General features: G+C 50.7%; 3 protein-coding genes across 5 annotated transcripts; 2 read left to right on the forward strand and 1 right to left on the reverse strand.

Annotated features, from left to right (window-relative positions):
* Window positions 1–5,428: 5,428 nt before the first annotated feature.
* On the forward strand, window positions 5,429–6,265 carry LOC308605846 (small ribosomal subunit protein eS6). The gene has a single exon (XM_081216111.1). The coding sequence runs from the start codon at window positions 5,464–5,466 to the stop codon at window positions 6,211–6,213; it is 750 nt and encodes a 249-aa protein (XP_081072237.1). The 5' UTR covers window positions 5,429–5,463; the 3' UTR covers window positions 6,214–6,265.
* Window positions 6,266–7,050: 785 nt separating this feature from the next.
* PSMD8 (proteasome 26S subunit, non-ATPase 8) lies at window positions 7,051–13,297 on the forward strand. The gene is made up of 7 exons (XM_081217205.1): window positions 7,051–7,422; window positions 8,681–8,753; window positions 8,886–8,988; window positions 10,288–10,453; window positions 11,619–11,719; window positions 12,231–12,342; window positions 13,062–13,297. The coding sequence occupies exons 1-7, from the start codon at window positions 7,060–7,062 to the stop codon at window positions 13,197–13,199; spliced, it is 1,056 nt and encodes a 351-aa protein (XP_081073331.1). The 5' UTR covers window positions 7,051–7,059; the 3' UTR covers window positions 13,200–13,297.
* Window positions 13,298–14,098: 801 nt separating this feature from the next.
* On the reverse strand, window positions 14,099–17,960 carry GGN (gametogenetin). 3 transcript variants are annotated; one of them, XM_081217399.1, is made up of 3 exons: window positions 17,822–17,960; window positions 15,187–17,059; window positions 14,099–14,267 (listed from the first exon to the last, which is right to left on the reverse strand). In XM_081217399.1, exons 2-3 carry the CDS (start codon window positions 17,055–17,057, stop codon window positions 14,150–14,152), a joined length of 1,989 nt encoding a protein of 662 aa, XP_081073525.1. In that variant the 5' UTR covers window positions 17,058–17,059; window positions 17,822–17,960; the 3' UTR covers window positions 14,099–14,149. The 3 variants fall into 3 exon arrangements, with proteins under 3 accessions (XP_081073525.1, XP_081073524.1, XP_081073523.1); XM_081217398.1 differs by having other exon boundaries at window positions 15,187–17,076; XM_081217397.1 differs by having other exon boundaries at window positions 15,187–17,115.
* Window positions 17,961–18,169: the final 209 nt, after the last annotated feature.

Genomic DNA, 18,169 nt, shown 5'->3' on the forward strand with positions numbered 1-18,169 from the left:
GGCTTACAAACAACAGAAATTTCTCAGAGTTCTGGAGGCTGGGAAGTCCAAGATCAAGGTGCTGGCAGATTCGGTGTCTGGTGAGAACCTGCTTCCTGGTTCATAGATGACCATGTTTTTACTGTGTCCTCACATGATAGAAGGGATGAGGAAGGAAACTGAGGTCTCTTTTATAAGGACATTAATCTCAAATATGAGGGTTCTGCCCTCACAGACTAATTGCCTCCTGATACCATTACATTGGGAGTTAGGTTTCAACATAGGAGTTTGTGGGGAACACAAACTTTCAGTCCATAGTAGATCCCTTTTCTTAGATTATCAAGTAATCTTCATGATATTCTATCATTGTCCCCATTTCATAGATGAAGAAACAGAGACTCAGGTGTGCAAACATGTATGATTACATGAATAGGTACCTGAAAAAGCTTTTTATAAAATTCAACATCCATTCCTTACATTAATTCTAAGTCAAATAGAAATAGAAGGAAACTGTTTGAGCAAGATTATCACATTACCTGATTACCAAAGCCAGATGGGACTTCCGTGGTGGCGCAGCGGTTGGGAATCCGCCTGCCAATGCAGGGAACACCGGTTCGAGACCTGGTCCGGGAAGATCCCACATGCCGCAGAGCAGCTAAGCTTGTGCGCCACAACTACTGAGCCTACGCTGTAGAGCCCGTGAGCCACAACTACTGAGCCCGCACGCCTAGAGCCCGTGCTCCACAGCAAACCCACCACAATGAGAAGCACGTGCACTGCAACAAAGAGTAGCCCCCGCTCACCGCAACTAGAGAAAGCCCACGCGCAGCAACGAAGACCCAACGCAGCCAAAAATAAATAAATAAATAAACAAGAAAAACAAAGACAGATGGCATATGGCAGTTAAATGCCAAAGCCATTTTCATTAAAATTTTATAGGTAGAGTCCACACATATGAAAAACTAGAGCTAATAAATGCGTTCAGCAAAGTTGCAGTACACAAAATCAACACACAAAAATCCGTTGCATTTCTATACACCAGCAATGAATAATCTGAAAAGGAAATTTAAAAAACAAATCCTATTTACAACAGCAACAACAAAAAGAATAAAAGTTTTAAGAATAAATTTATAGGGACTTCCCTGGTGGTCCAGCGGTTAAGACTCTGTACTCCCAATGCAGGGGGCCCGGGTTTGATCCTTGGTCAGGGAGTTAGATCCCGCCTGCTGCAACTAAAGATCCCGTGGGCCACAACTAAGACGTGGCGCAGCCAAATAAATAAATAACTATTTAAAAAATAAATTTATGCAAGGAGGAAGAAGACTTGTATACTGAAAGCTACAAAACATTGCTGAAAGAAATTAAAGAAGACTTAAATAAATGGAAAAATATCCCATGTTCATGAATTAATATTGTCGACAATACTATCTGAATTAGTTTGCTAGGGCTGCCGTAAGGAAATATCACAGACTGGGTAGCTTAAACAACAGAAATTTATTTTCTCACAATTCTGGCCAGAAATTCAAGATCACAGTGTCAGCAGGTTTGGTTTCTGAGGCCTCTCTTCTTGGCTTGCTGATGGCTGCCCTCTTGCGGTGTTCCCATGGTCTTTCCTCTGTGTGGTCACATCACTGGTGTCTCTTTGTGTGTCCAAAGTGCTCCTCTTATAAAGACTCTTTTCAGATTGGATTAGGGCCCACTGAGCCTCATTTTAAAGTAACCACATTTGGAGACTTCCCTGGAGGTCCAGTGGTTGACTCCACGCTTCCACTGCAGGGGGCGCAGGTTTGATCCCTGGTTGGGGAACTAAGCTCCCACATGCCACACGTGGGGAGCGGCAGAAAGAAAGAAAGAAAGAGAAAGTAATCACCTTTTAAAAGGCCCTATCTCCAAATACAGTCCTGTTCTGAGGTACTGGGGGTTCGGGCTTCAACATATACATTTTAGGGGAACACCATTTAGCCCATAACATGACCCAAAGTGAAATAGAGATTCAGTGCAATCTCTATCAAAATCCCAATGGCAATTGTGCATACATATCCTAAAACTCATATGGAACTCCAAATAGCCAACACTATCTTGAAACAGAAGAACAAAGTTGGAGGACTCATCCTTTCTAATTTCAAAACTGCAAAGCTGCAGTAATCAAAACAGTGTCTTACTGGCATAAAGACAGACATACAGACCAATGTAATAGAATAGAGAGCTCCGAATAAACCCTCACATATATAGTCAACTGATTTTTAACCAGGTGCCAAGACCATCCAAGGAGAAGAGACACTCTTAACAACAAATGGTACTGGGAAAACTGGATGTCCACATGCAAAAGAAAAAGTTGGACCCTTACCTTTATACCGTGTACAAAAATTAACCAAAACCAGATCAGATTCCTAAATTTAGGGTGAAAACTATACTGGGAATTCCCTTGTGGTCCAGTGCTTAAGACTCAGCACTTTCACTGCTATGGGCCCAGGTTCAATCCCTGTCAGGGAACTAAGATCCCACAAGTCACGCAGGGTGGCCAAAAAAAAAAAAAAAAAAAAAGTTAAAACTATAAAACATAGGGGAAAATCTTGACCTTTGATTTGTCAGTGATTTCTTAACTATGATACCAAAAGTACGGGCAACAAAAGAAAAAACAGATAAATTGAACCTCATCAAAATTAAAAACTTTTGTGAATCAAAGGATACCATGAAGAGAATGAAAAGCCAACCCATAGAGTGGGAGAAAATATTTGTAAATCATATATCTGATAAAGACTAGTATATAGAAAATGAAGAACTCCTATAACTCAACAACAAAAAACCACAGGCAACTCAATTTAAAATGGCAAAGGACTTGAACAGACATTTCTCCAAAACAGATATGTAAAATAACCAGTAAGCACATGAAAAGATTGTTCAACATCATTAGTTATCAGGGAAATGCAAGTCAAAACCACAGTGAGATATCACTTCACATACATTAGGATAGCTATAATAATTAAAAAACAACAACAAATACAAGTATTGGCAAGGATGTAGAGAAACTGGAATCCTTGTGTATTGCTGGTGGGAATGTAAAATTGTTCAGATGTCATGGAAAACAGTTTGGTCATTCCTCAAAAGGTTAAACATAGAATTACTGTATCATTCAGCAGTTCCACTCCAGGGTATATTACCCAGAAGAATTGAAAACATATTCTCCAACAAGTACATGTACATGCATGTTCTTATCAGCAGCATTCACAAAACCAAAAGGTGAAAACAGCCCAACTGTCCATCAGTGGATGAATAAACAAATGTATATCCATAAAATAATACAATAGTATTCAGCCATAAGAAGGCATGAAGTACTGAAATACTCTGTAACATCTATGAACCTCAAAACCAATATGCTAAGTGAAAGGAGCCAGACATCTAAGGTCACATATTTTATGATACCATTTATATGAAATACCCAGAATAGGTAAATACACAGAGACAGAATGCAGATTGGTGGTTACTAGGGGCAAGGAAAAAGGAAGGAATGTAAGGCAACAGCTTAAGGGGAATGGGTTTCCTTCTGTGATGATGAAGATGTTTTGGAGGTAGATAGAGGTGGTATTTGCACAACAGTGTGGATGTAATAAATGCCACTGAATTGTTCACTTTAGGATGATTAATTTTATTTCCATTTCACCTCAACATAAAATATATAAATATATATGTAAATAAATTTTATATAAAAAACAGTACGGTATTTACCAAGAATAAATATTTAAAAACAGTATGGGGACTTCCCTGGTGGTCCAGTGGTTAAAAATCTGCCTTCCAATGCAGGGGATGCAGGTTCGATCCCTGATCTGGTAACTAAGATCCCGCATGCTGTGGGGCAACTAAGCCCACACGCTGCAACTACTGAGCACGCGAACCACAACTAGAGAGACTGCATGCCACAACTACAGAGCGAACGCGCTCTGGAGTCCGCATGTGGCAACTAAGACCCAATGCAGCCAAAAATAAAAATTAAAAAAAATATATTAAAAAAAAACCAGTATGGTATTTACCAAGAATAGATATAGACCAGTAGAATACAATAGATGACTTAAAACATGTCTGATTATTGAAGAGATTTAATATGATACAAATGTTTTTCACTTTGGTGAGAGTTTAATAAATGTTTCTGAAAAAATTGACTGTGAGGATAAAATCGAATTTAGATCACTACTTCACACCATATGCAAAAATTAATTCAAGATTAATAATAAAAATTACATGTGGAAAAACACAGATACTTTACCAAAAAGTTTTGGAGGCTATTTGTTTTACTTTGGCATGGGGAGAATTCCTACGCAAGAGGGAAAGGGAAAGTTACATAAATTTGACTATGTACAAATTAAAATGTTGCATGGCAAAAGATGAATAAATAAATTATAAATGTATATATGTATATATATTTAGAAAATAAACACTAGACCAAAGAAAATAGTTGCAACATATATGATAAAACGTTTTATCTCCAATATGCACTAGTACCTAAAAATTTATAGAAAAATGCAATAACCCACAGAAAATTTCAGAGAAGAGGAAATCCAAATGTTCAATAAACACAGGAAAGGATGCTCAACCTCATTAGTACAGAAATCCAAACTAAAGCTACAAAAAATTACTGCTTGTCCCCTGTCAGACTGGTAAAAGGAAAAAGCAGAAGTTATATAGCCCAGCAGCAGTGATACTGTCAGCACTTTTATGGCTGGTGGAACTGTGAACTGCTACAACTTTGGAAAGCAATCTTATGATGTCTATTAAAAGGAAAAAATATGCTTATCTCAACTCAGTAATCTTAATTCCTATGATCTGTCCCTTAGAAATAAAACAACTGCATTTAAGGATTTTTTTACACCCCCCCCCCCAGTTTTACTGAGAAATAATTAACATACATCACTGTAAGTTTAAGCATGATGGTTTGATTTGCAGTTAATGTGAAGCGATTACCACAATAGGTCCAGCTTAAATCCATCTCTCATATAGACACAATAAAAAGAAAGAAAAAAGGTAAAAAATTTCTCGTGATGAGAACTCATAAGATGTACTCTCTTATCAACTTCCCTATATATCATACAGCAGAGTTAGCTGTAGTCATCAAGTTGTACATTACATCCCAATTATTTATCCTATAACTGGAAATTTGTACCTTTTGACCACCTTCCTCCAATTCCCCCTCCCCTCACCTTAAGGATCTTTACTGCAGCACTGTTAGAAGTGGCAAACAAGTAAACAAAAATAACACAAACATCAAAATGGGCACCCTTACATGAATTGTATATTCACACTGTGGGATATTATGCAGCCGTTTTTGTTAAAGTGTCAGAAATATGCCCACTGATCTCCAGAGATGTCTTTAGTGTATTGCTAAAAACCACTGTGCTTTTTAGAAAATATGTATAGTACGATGCAGTTTTTCTTTAAAAACTTTTTTTAGCTCTTTTTCGTGGCGCCTCGGAGGCGGTCGGCTGCTTCGGAATGAAGCTGAACATCTCTTTCCCGGCCACTGGCTGCCAGAAACTCATTGAAGTGGACGATGAACGAAAACTTCGTACCTTTTATGAGAAGCGTATGGCCACAGAAGTTGCTGCTGACGCTCTGGGTGAAGAATGGAAGGGTTATGTGGTCCGAATCAGTGGTGGGAACGACAAACAGGGTTTCCCCATGAAGCAGGGTGTCTTGACCCATGGCCGAGTCCGCCTGCTACTGAGTAAGGGGCATTCCTGTTACAGACCAAGGAGGACTGGAGAAAGAAAGCGCAAATCTGTACGGGGTTGCATTGTGGATGCCAATCTGAGCGTTCTCAATTTGGTCATTGTAAAAAAAGGGGAGAAGGATATTCCTGGACTCACTGATACTACTGTGCCTCGTCGCCTGGGGCCCAAAAGAGCTAGCAGAATCCGCAAACTTTTCAATCTCTCTAAAGAAGATGATGTCCGCCAGTATGTTGTGAGAAAGCCCCTAAATAAAGAAGGTAAGAAACCTAGGACCAAAGCACCCAAGATTCAGCGTCTTGTTACCCCACGAGTTCTGCAACACAAACGTCGGCGAATTGCTCTGAAGAAACAGCGTACTAAGAAAAACAAGGAAGAGGCTGCAGAATATGCTAAACTTTTGGCCAAGAGAATGAAGGAGGCCAAAGAAAAACGCCAGGAACAGATTGCCAAGAGACGGAGGCTGTCCTCTCTGAGAGCTTCTACTTCTAAGTCTGAGTCCAGTCAAAAATGAGATGTTCTAAGAGTAACAAATAAATAAGATCAGACGTCAAAAAAAAAAAAAAAAAAACTTTTTTTAAAGTCACAACTTCGGAATTCCCTGGCGGTCCAGTGGTTAGGACTCTGGGCTTTCACTGCTATGGCCCCATGGTTCAATTCCTGGTGGGGGAATTAAGATCTCCGCAAGCCACCGGTGCAGCTTGGGGGGTGGGGCTGCGGAAGACACAACTTGTTTACACACCCACTCATTCACTCATTCAACAAATATTCATTGACTGTCTACCTCGTGCTGGGAAAACAGCAGTAAAGAAAACCGATAAATATCCCTTCTCTCATGGAGCTGACATTCTAAATGATGGAGACAGAATTGAGAAAAAGTGGAGATGTTAAATAGGCGGGTGTGATATAAATGGAAGAATCGGGGGTAGGGATAAAAAAAATTGGGAATCCTCCGCATATATGGTGGCATTTAAAGTCATTAAGACTGGATGATTTTTGTAAAGTTTGTGCGTATCCGTACAAACTCGGAGAAAGTGTGGAAGGATGAACTGAGAGACTAGAGTTAAAGACCTAAGGTCAAATCTCAGCCGTTAGTCTCTTGGAGGTTTACCCAGCCTCTCAAAGCCTGTCTGTAACATGGGAAGAATAACACAGCTATCCGAATGGCTCCACCACCGCCATCTCTCGGTTTAGAAAAGCTATCACGCGGGTGTAATCTCCAATACAGAAACGTAGCATCTCGAACGCCCAGGCTGAAGCTAGGCGGGGAGGCGTTGCGACCGCTGCCATTTTCAGTTAGGGCAGGTGGCGACTTCCGGTCGCCATCTTGAGTGACAGCAGAGGCGGAGCTCCGACTAACATGTTTCTTAAGAGCCGGGCTCCGAGGGCACCTCCCCGAGAGCGACTGAATGCTAACCCCGGCAGGCGGAGGCGGACAGTCGCAGCCCCGCCCCCGGCTTTGGGCTCCACCTCTCGGCCCCACTTCTGCCGGGCGAGGCGCAGTAGGCGTCGCTGCCGTAAATCGGGCGGGCGGTTTGCCGCATCACGGAAGATGGCGGCCGCGGCGGTGAACGGGGTGGCGGGAGCCTCGAGCTCGGGGCCTGCGGCGGCCTCGGCCGCAGTCCTGCAGGCCGCGGCCGGCATGTACGAGCAACTCAAGGGCGAATGGAACCGTAAAAGCCCCAATCTTAGCAAGTGCGGGGAAGAGCTCGGCCGTCTCAAGGTAGGGATCGGCCGGGGCTGCTTCGAGGGGTCCAGACCCAGCCGAGTTCCGGGCCCAGGGGGAGTCCGCAGCGCCGACACGACTAGGACGGGCTGGGCGATCCAATAGGGTGAAGGATTCGGAACAGCCAAAGTGCGGGCTTGGAGGAATGAAGACGTGAGAGGGGCCTGGAATGGACCAAATGCGGCCCCACGGTGGGGGGGGGTGACGGAAAGAGTGTTTCTGGCACAGACGAGTGAGAAGTTAAAATTTTGGTGCTTGGAGACCTAGCTGGCTGGAGTGGCAGGATGGTGCTGTCAGAGTTTTTCTGATGGAGGGTTCTGGACGACACCAAGTGGAGAATGAGGACTGGACAGGGTGATGGAAGAAGGAGGCTGAGATGATGGGGCTCGTGGTTAGGATCAGGTCAAGTTAGGGTCTGAGAAATCTGGGGCTTAGGGATGCGTCTGTGGGGAGAGGGGCCCAGCCAAGTTGTGAGGGCAAGACTGAACTTAGGAAAAATATTCTTACAGTAGAGGACCAGAATGGGGCTCGGGTTGCTTCAGGCCAGGTGTGTTTGGGAGAGAGTACAAATACAGTGGACTGCACCAAGTTGCTGAGGGGGGTGTATCTGATAAGGGATAGTGAGTGGGCTGGACTATGGGAAGAGGTTAGCCCCCTTTCCTCCCTGGTGTAGATGGAGGGGGGTAGCTGGGCCCAACCCACCAAAGTATGGGAAAAGATTGCCAAAGAACTGAAGGTGCTAGTGTCTCCCCACCCCTTGATTCCATTGGGTCAGGCATGGGGTGGCTTTCCTGTTTCTCCAGTGGATCTATTAATACTTGTAATATGAGGTCAACTTTTTTTTTTTTTGCGGTACGCGGTCTTCTCACTGTTGTGGCCTCTCCCTTTGCGGAGCACAGGCTCCGGACGCGCAGGCTCAGCGGCCATAGCTCACGGGCCCAGCCACTCCGCGGCATGTGGGATCTTCCCGGACCGGGGCACGAACCCGTGTCCCCGGCATCGGCAGGCGGACTCTCAACCACTGCGCCACCAGGGAAGCCCTGAGGTCATCTTAAATGAGCCCTCATCATGTGCCCAGGCCCTGATCTGAGGGCTTTAAGAGGACTGACTCCTTTAATACTCATAACAACCTTATGAGTCAGGGATGATGATTAGCTCCATTTTCTAGGAGGGAAAACCAAGACCTAGAAAAGGGTAAGTAATCTGTACTTGAAGTCCCATCTTCTTTCCTTCCTTCCCCTGCCCTCCTCGTCAGCTGGTTCTGTTGGAGCTCAACTTCCTGCCAACCACAGGGACCAAACTGACCAAACAGCAGCTCATTCTGGCCCGTGAGTGTCACTGGGGTTTGTGGGGGTGGGGGGTGGGGGTGGTTATGGGCTGTGGTCATGGCAGGAATGGCAGCAGTGGTGGTCAGGGTCAGACCACAGTCACCTCCTGAGAGCTTCCCCTGTTACCTACAGGTGACATACTGGAGATCGGGGCCCAGTGGAGTATCCTACGCAAGGACATCCCCTCCTTCGAGCGGTACATGGCCCAGCTCAAATGTTATTACTTCGATTACAAGTGAGGATGGGCCCTGCCCCTAATTTGGTTTGCGTGCGTGTGTGTGTGTGTGTGTGTGTGTGTGTGTGTGTGTGTGTGTGTGTGCGGGGGTGTTACATGGCAGCTTTTTATCCTTGTTGCTCTAGCCACTTGAGACATCTTCCTTCTCTTTGGAATTACCCCTTTGCATAGCTGTGCAGCCAGAAGCCTCAGGGTTAGGGCTTGGCCTGGAGGTCCTGAGTGTGGGATTATACCATCCAGTCTCATAGCTGTGCAGCCAGAAGCCTCAGGGTTAGGGCTTGGCCTGGAGGTCCTGAGTGTGGGATTATACCATCCAGTCTCTGTTGTGCTCCAGCTGTCTCCCCCTTCACATTCCCACTCTAAATTTCCACTCCCCAGTGTAGCCACTATCACCTTTTACCTGCCTTGGCCCCAGCCTTGTCCCCTCAGATTCATCCCTCCATGGCAGCCAGTAGGTTCTTTGTGACACTAAAATTTGACCACGTTTATCATCAGCTTAGAACCTGTCCTGGCTCCCCATAGCCTTCAGGTTTCAGACCAAGCTCTTTCCTGTGGCCTCCAATGCTGTATCAGCCCTGACCCGTCTGTCTGTGTCTCCCCATCCCAGCCCTGTCTCTCCCACTGGACTGTGAGTCTTCTATAAGCAGAAGGGTCTTAGTCACTGCTGTGTCCCAGCACTGCCTAGCATGGAGCCGGGCCCAGAGCAGGGACTCACTGGCTGTGTGTTGAATATGAAACTGAATGGCTTCATAACTGAATGGGGCTTGCATGGACTAATGATTAAGAATTTGACATCAGAAGCCAGACAAACCTGAGTTTGAAACTAATTTTGCCGCTTCCTGATTATATGGTCTTGGGCAAATGACTTTACTTCCCTAATCCTCAGTTTCCCCCCAAAAGTGAAGGTGATGATTCTTAATATCATAATCATAGTTAACACTTACATAGTATTTATTTGGGCCAGATACTGTTCTAATCACTACCTGGATTAAATCATTTAATAACTTAACCCTTATTTATTTAACCCACCTCTATCAGATGGGTACTGTGGTGATACCCATTTTACAGTTGGGGAAACTGAGGCTAAGTCACTTTACTGGTGTGAGATCACTTTCTAGGGCCCATATGATTGTGACTTCTTCATGTCTCTTTGGGCCTCAGTTTCATCTGAAAACCCAGGACCCGATACCCCTCCAAGGAGAGAGCACTTGGCAGTCGTCAGGGTCCCTGAAGCCTGGAGTGGGGGGCTTGGTCGGTACCTAAGCCCTCCTTACCTTGGTGTCCCACCCTGGTCCACAGGGAGCAGCTCCCGGAGTCAGCCTACATGCACCAGCTCTTGGGCCTCAACCTCCTCTTCCTGCTGTCCCAGAACCGGGTGGCTGAGTTCCACACAGAGTTGGAGCGGCTGCCTGCCAAGGACATCCAGACCAATGTATACATCAAGCATCCAGTGTCCCTCGAGCAAGTGAGGCTGAGGAAGGGGGAGGGGAGGGCCTGGCTAAAGGGAGTGGTACAGGGACAGACATTCGGGAGGGCTTCCTCCCAAATGAGAGGGTTCACCCATCTTTCGGCCTATGGACTCCTTTGTCCAACAGATATTGAGCCCCAGCCCTGTACCAGGCACTGTGGTTGGTTTTCAGACTCTACAGTGAACAAAACAGTTAGAATCTCTGATTTTGTGAGGATGACATTCAGGTGAGGAAGTGGACAATAAACAAAAAGATTAAATAACCTGTATATGGTCTGTCAGATGTGAAATGCTGTGGAGAAAAATAAAGCAGGAAGGAGGGTGGAGGGGCAGGGGCAGGGTGGTCAGGGGATGCCTTGCTGAAAAGATGAAACTTGAGAAAGACTTTAAAGGGGCGAAGAACCCAACCACGTGGTCATCTGGGGGGAAAATGGTCCAGGTAGAGGGAACAGCCAGTCCAAGGGTCCCAAGGCAGAAACATGCCTGGTGTGTTTGAGGGGCAGCAAAGAGGACGGTTTCTGGAACAACGTGAGCAGAATCAAGGAAGAGCTGTAGTGCCTAAGGTTAAGAAGTAGTTCTTAGAGCTGAGGTTTCATGGGAGGATTTCGCTGTGGGGAGAGGATGGGCGAGAGGGCATTTATGGCAGGGGCAGCACAGCTTGGGCAAAGATGTGGAGGAATGAGCTTGGGGTGGCTCCAGCTCTGTCTCCCTCCTGGAAAATAGATAATTAGATACTAACCAAGGGCAGGCTTGGAGAGCGGGGGGAGGAGGGGGAGGGAGAGGGAAAGGGAGAGAGAGGGAGGGAGGGAGGGAGAGAGAGGGAGAGAGAGAGAGGGAGGGAGGGAGAGGGGGAGAGAGAGAGAGAGAGAGAGAGAGAGAGAGAGAGAGAGAGAGAGTGTGTGTGTGTGTGTGTGTGTGTGTGTGTGAGAGAGAGAGAGAGAGAGAGAGAGAGAGAGTGAGTGAGTGAGTGAGTGAAAACCAGGGAGGGCTTCCGGGAAGAGTAGGACCCAGTCTGCATGGGGAATGGGTGACTGTATGGCAGAGAGTGTTCTAGTAGAGTGTAGGTTATGGAGGCACTGGGAGTATGGTGAGGCCTCAGCGGGTAGGCCCCTGTGCTGCCTCTTCCTCACCCTCTCTTCTTCCTCACCCCTGTCCTCTACAGTACCTGATGGAGGGCAGCTACAACAAGGTGTTCCTGGCCAAAGGCAACATCCCTGCTGAGAGCTATACCTTCTTCATCGACATCTTGCTTGACACTATCAGGTGTGTGGGGGGCCAGGGTCGTGTGGAGTTTAGAAAGAGCCTGGACTCTGGAGTCAGACAGCTCTGTGTTTAAATCCCATTCTGGCCACTTGTGATCTGGGGAAGCTGGGCACATCAGTTCTCCTGTTCTGTGAACTGGAACTGGTCCTGAGATGGGGGTAAGAGCCCTCATCTCACTATGGGCTGTGTATGTGTGTGCCCGTGGACATCAGACCCTGAGCATGGACTTGGCACCCAGACAGCACTCAGCAGACAGAGACCCTCCTGCCTCTCATGGAAGTGTTCCACGAGTCATATGGCTTCACCTCAGAGTGTGGGCCCAGGAGTCCCAGAGATCGGAGTGTGGACCCTACTGTGGCCCGAGCTTTGCAACTCTAGTCAAGCTACTCTGCCCTGAGCCTTGATTGGTTGAACAGGGCAGGTAACACGTTGCAGCCATCAGTGCTGAACTGAGAGGACAGGGCCTGGAGAGTTGTCTGTGCTCAGTAATGAGAATCTCGTCTTCCCCCAGGGATGAGATTGCTGGGTGCATCGAGAAGGCCTATGAAAAAATCCTCTTCACTGAGGCCACCCGGATCCTCTTCTTCAACACACCCAAAAAGATGACAGACTACGCCAAGAAGGTGGCTGGGGTGGAGGGCGGGGGACCATGGGGCCAGCGAGCCAAGGGGTGCACTCACTAACAGCAGGGTGGGGTGGCCTGGAGGGACACTGGAGCAAGACTGCCCGGGTTTAAATCCAGTTATGTGACCTCAGGCAAGTTGCCCAGCTTCTCCGAACTTCAGTTTCCCTACGTGTAGAAAGGGGCTAGAGTTTAATATGTGGGATGAGCTTAGCCCAGCACCTGGCACCAGGTGCAGGGGGAGGCTTAGCATATGTTGGTTGCTGGGCTTATCAGAATTCCTTGGAGGTTGCAGCTTTTCCCCACAAGACTTTGCTTCATTTGGTCTGGGGTATTTGTGTGGGAGCAGTGCCCCTGGGGATGCTGATGCATGGGGTGCAATAGCCCTGGTGACTGAGGAGGGTCAAGATCAGACTGGAAGAGGTGAAACTGAACTTGAGCGATTGTGACAGCTGATACTTAGTGATCGTTTAGTCTGGTCCAAACACTATTCTTAGCACTTTTGATTCACTGAATCCTCACAGCAGACCCAGAAAAGTGTGTGATTAGGGTCCCCATCTCAAACATGGAGAAACTGAGGCACAGAGAGGTGAAGTTACTTGCCTAGGGTTATGCAGGGTAGAGTAGGGTTGGTGAGGAAAGCGAGCCAGGGCCCACATGGGTAGGGGGAGGGTGCCTGTGTGATCACCCCACCCATCTCTCATCTCTCCCTTCTTGCAGCGAGGGTGGGTCCTGGGCCTCAACAACTACTACAGCTTTGCCAGCCAGCAGCAGAAGCCGGAAGACACCACCATCCCATCCACGGAGCTGGCCAAACAGGTCATCGAGTACGCCCGGCAGCTGGAGATGATCGTCTGAGCCCACCAGGCACTGGGGTGGGGCAGAGCTTGCGTTATTTAAGGCAGTTGCAGTGCAGGGTTTCCCCCAATAAAGGTGGATTGACATTTTCTCTCTTAGGCCCTTGTCTCCCCGAGTGGAATGGTAGGGACGTAAGTTCTTATCTCTGAAGAACTTGGAGGTTTGGGGGCCCTAGGAGGTCTGAGATAACCCTGGGTCAGCCTCTGTCCAGTGGCCATTGCTCAAGGTCTCAAACACAGATGTCCACTGTGGGGGCCCTGTGGCACAGCGGGGAGAGCACAGACCCCGGGTAGAGGGACTGTTGCAGCCAGCTGTGGACACACAGAAAGGCCAGACCAATGTACCAGAGTGTTTCAGTGAAGGGGGCGAAGTGTCCTGATTTTGAAAAATGTTTGCAATGAATTAAACCAGTTTTTTTAAATGACATGCTAAATGGACCTCTGTGGAACAAAAGGCATGGGCCCTCGTATGGGCTTGCCTTGGTTCCCACTCTTCTGAGCCAGTGCTGTGACTTATGACCTCCTGCACCTCCCAGCCTGTTTCCTGCGTTGAAGTTCTCAAGAAGGTGTTTAAGGCAGAGTCCAAATCTGGCTGAGCCATTTGTGGTTTCCCCAGCTGCAGAAAGGGAATGATCATTCCTGCTTTCCAGAATGATTTGCACTGAACCCCTGAGCTTGGCACCAGATCGGCTTGGAAATGGGGCTGATGGTATTAAGGGGAATGAGAACATCTCATCCCTGGGTGCATCAGTCCACATGCTGGATGAATGGAACCTCCCTTATTGTTAGTCTGAGTCCAGCCTCCTGTTGCCAGGATGTGGTGCTTTCATGGAGACCTCTGCCCCACCCCACCCCTTCAACCCTTAGCCAGTGACTGACAGGCATCTAGGCATCTGGATGGTTATTTTATTGTCAAGGAGGGGAAGGCAGAGGGCATTGAGCAGACTGCACTCAGTTGGAATGGGTAGCCTGCAAGTCGTCGTGCTCCAGCGCAGCTACCAGGGAGCCGGCCAACTTGGTGGTGGTGACCCAGGGTGGCTCACTCAGGTGGTTGGTGGGTGTGCTTAGCCTAGGGAGAGGGTAGAATCTTCAGGACCTGGCTATGTGGCCAGGCCCTTACCCCTTCCAGGCTCCACTTTCTCCATCTGTATAAGGGACCATGTCTGAATATCCCAAAGGTAGTTTAGGGCAGGGCTGTATCCACTTAAACTTAGTAGGAAAGGGGGCTGAGGGTTGGTGATAGTAGTTCTCCCAACTACCCCTTCAGGTCCCAGCTGAGCCCCAGAGGTACCAGGGAAGAGGGTCTCCCAGTTACTCAGGTTCCTCAGGAGCCAGGGTCAGACAGACCCTGATGACCAGATCCTGAGATTTAGGGGTGAAGGAGAAGTAACCGGAGGATGCAGTGTCTTCCCTGAATCTGTGGAATCAGGAGTAACCTCTGCAGCACAAGGACTGGGATATCAGTGCCCTCTGGCGGTCAAAGTCTTGGGTCCGTCGGGAGAAGGTGCCAAAGGCTGGAGGGGTAAGGAGTCTGGGGGGCTAGGCCTGGGGCTTCCTTTGGAGGCCTGCATTTATACCCATTTGGTTCCAGAAGACCATCATCTCCCATCCCATCCCTGAAGAGCCTGGGATGTGGTCCTTGATGTCATCAGGGACAGGGTCAAGGCAGTGAATAGGGTCAGGCCAGCTGGGACCAGTTTTCCCTCCCTGATGGCTCCAGAGAGTAATAAGAGGGCCAAGGGTCACGTTGGAGGTCTGGATACTAAGGAGCGGGGCCAAGGTGTTCTCTGTCAGGGATCAGCATGATACCAAGGCTCCTCTTGGTTCTGAAGGGTTGGGGCTCAGCTGGGTTTGAGATGCAGCCAAGGGGAGGGTCTAGGGTCAGCTGGGGTCGGGACGCCAAAGGGTTGAATGGGGCACTCCAGGAAAGTCGGGTTCAGGACTTGGAAGGGTATAACTCCCCTCCCTACTCCCCGACCTCCCCTCACCAGGCAGACACGTTGCGTGGCAGGCGGCGATGGCGTGGCTGGTGGCGGCAGTGACACTTGAAGGGACAAGAGTTAAGCACCTGGAAGGGTGGCCAGTGGCGCGCGGCGCCCGAGTTAACCGCCCCCGCTGGAGGAGCCCCGCTGCCACCACCCCCTCCACCACCGCTGTCAGTCACAGTAGTTGCAGTATATTCGCGAGGACCATCTCCAGGCACGCCATCCTCACGCGGAGCGGCCCGGGCTGCGCGGAGACCCTTGTTCCGGCGCGTGCGGACCTTGACGGGCGCGGGCGCAGGTGGCGATGGCTCAGCCACGGTGGGAGCTGGAGCCGGGGGTGGGGCCGGGCCTGGGGCCTGGTCAGCGGCCAAGGCGAGGGGCAGAGCGGGAGCCGGGGCGGGAGCCACGGCCGACTCCAAGTGGCCAGGGCTTGGGGTGGGCGGGAGCGCCCCGGGCAGCCGCGTTTTCGGGAGTACTGGCGGCTGCGGCGCGGGAGGCGGCGTGGGTGGTAGCGTGGGCGGCGGCGGCGGCGGCGGCGGCAGCAACAGCAACTCCTGCGGGCTGGGAGGCCCGGGGCGCACAGTCTCGCCATTGGTGGGCGCCGGGAAGATGAACACAGGCGGCGCCAGCAAGGCGGTTGCGGGCCTTCGGGGCCCGGGAGCTGGATGCATCTGCCCTGGCGGAGGCAGCGGGGAGCCCCTGGGCCTTGAGAGCGCGATTGCGCGCCGTCGGGGCGCCACGACGCCTCCGCCAGCTCCACTGAAGCGAAATTGGCGTTCAGGGCCGTCAGGGGGGCTCACCCAGTCAAATTTGGGCTTCGAGCCTGGGAAGTTGGCGTAGCGTGAAGGAGTAAGGGTCCAGGCGTGGGACGCAGGCGCCGAGGGTGGTCCAGAACACCCCTCGCCATCTCTATCACCGCCCTCTGCTTCCTGAGTTCTCCGAGGGACCTCTCCCGAGGGGCGAGAGGCCCCAGGAGCCAGGGGTCTCTGCTTCAGGACCTCAGCGTAGGAGATGGCGCCAGAGGCGGCGGAGAAGAGTCCTCCTCCGCCGCCGCCCCCGGGAGAGGCTTTGGCCGCTAAGGAACTCGACGCTGCCGCAGGGGACAGCTGGGGCCCCGACTTGAAGGTGACTTTACGCAACAGGCTCAGGCCGGGCTTGGAGGCCACAGGCCGGGCCATTTCGCCCTCGCCTGCTTGGGGAGGTGCCCCTCTGCGGGCTCCGCCGGCCGTCTGGCCCTCGCTACCGTGCCTGGCCTGGCTTTCTGTAGGGGTTGCGGCGGATGTGGCCAGAGCAGGAGTGCTTCTGCGTTCCGGGGGCTGCGGGTCGGAAGGTGTCGGTAGTAGCGGCTTCCGCGGCTCCAAGGGCGGCGGAGTCGGGGATGGGGCCCTCGGGACAGGGTCGGGGACCTCTCCGGTTAGTTGCCGGGGCGGCGGCGGCAGCGGGCGGAGGTTGGGAGGGTCGCCGTGGCCGCGATGGCTCGCCTCCAGCAGACCGCAGATCCGGGGCACCGAAGTGCCCGTGGGTTTTCGCTGCTTAGACGGCGCGGGCAGCAGGGTCCCCACGGGGGGCGGGGGTGGTGTGGAGACCGCGGCCGCAGTCGCCTCCTCTGCAGGGGGCGTCACTGGCGAGGGCGGTTCTAAGGTCAGGGGCAGGGATGAGGGTGAGGCCTGGGGCTCCGGGGGTACCAGGAGTCCCGGGGACGCGGACCTGCCAGGGAACCAGACGCCCAGCCCGCGAGCCAGGCGCATGGCCGGGGAGGAGGGGGTCCCCTCGGGCTCCATCAGTGATGTCCGGCGGGAGTCGCAGGACCGGTCCGAGGCCTGCTGTTTTCGGGAGCCCCCGCCCGCGGACGACTCCGACTGCACGTTCCCCATTTCTGACGGAGGTCGGAGACTGTGGTCAGAAAAACTTCCGCCAGTCAATCTGCCAGGGCTGTGGGGACCCCACGAGGCTGGCTGTACTTGGTCCTATCCGTCAGCTCCGGCCCCGCCCTTGTCCTCCAAGATCCACTCAAGCACTAGTCTCTCCCCGCATTCCTGTTCCGTGACTCTTGATGTTCACATCTTCTAACCCGTGGCCCCATACAGTTGCTGTTCAGATACTTAATCCTCCATCCTCCTAGTGTACTAAGGTTGGGTCCCTGTCTCCCTGGCTGGTCCCTTATATCACATCCCTACACTTTGACCACGTCTCAGGCCTCTAAAGCTCCAAGACGCAGGTCTTGCCCGCTTTCCTGTCAGTCACTCAGGCCACATCATTCATGATGGTTGTGCTCTGTAGCCTATAAGGCCTACAAAGAGTTCAAGCTTTTCTCCCTGGACTCTAACTAGGCTCCAGAGGCCCAGGCCCCGCCCCCTCCCTCTGGTCCCGCCCCGATTGTCAGGGAATCTGGCCTTCTCAACAACCCCCGCCCCAGGTCTGGCCCCGCCTCCGCTTAACAAATTCCCGGTATTCTTGTCAGGCTAACCGCTCAGTCACCACCTCTAATCCTCAGATCTCTCTCTCTGTGTTGATCATTTGGTCCTGCCCTCTTCCCAGGCTTTAGTCCTAAATTTCTTTTCCAGGCCTCACACTCAGGGCCCACCCCTTTACCCAAGCTCCGTCCTGGCTACTCCTTCGCTCAGAGGATCCCACTCACCGACTCCTCCAGCTGACCAAAGTTCAGACCGCGGCCCCCTGGGCCCAGGGCAGGGCGGGGAACGGCCGTAGCAGAAAATAACCGAAAAGAACGGGGGTGCGGGTGAAGGCAAGTGGGCGAGACTGCGAGGGCGGACCCCGAGATCTAGGCCACGCCCCCGGGCTCGAGGCCCCGCCCTCCTTGAGCAAGCTTGGGCACGGCCCCTTACGAACCTGGTTCTCCCTTTGAAATACTCGGGAGTCTTCTTCCCCGCCCCCAAGCCTTGTAGTCCTAGGCCCCACCCCTATAGAACGTTTTAAGCCCCTCCCCTTTATAATGCCCCGCCCCTATCCGTTAGTCTCTCTCTCC

This window comes from Mesoplodon bidens (assembly GCF_964165515.1).
Source record: "Mesoplodon bidens genome assembly, chromosome: 18".
Taxonomy (NCBI): domain Eukaryota; kingdom Metazoa; phylum Chordata; class Mammalia; order Artiodactyla; family Ziphiidae; genus Mesoplodon; species Mesoplodon bidens.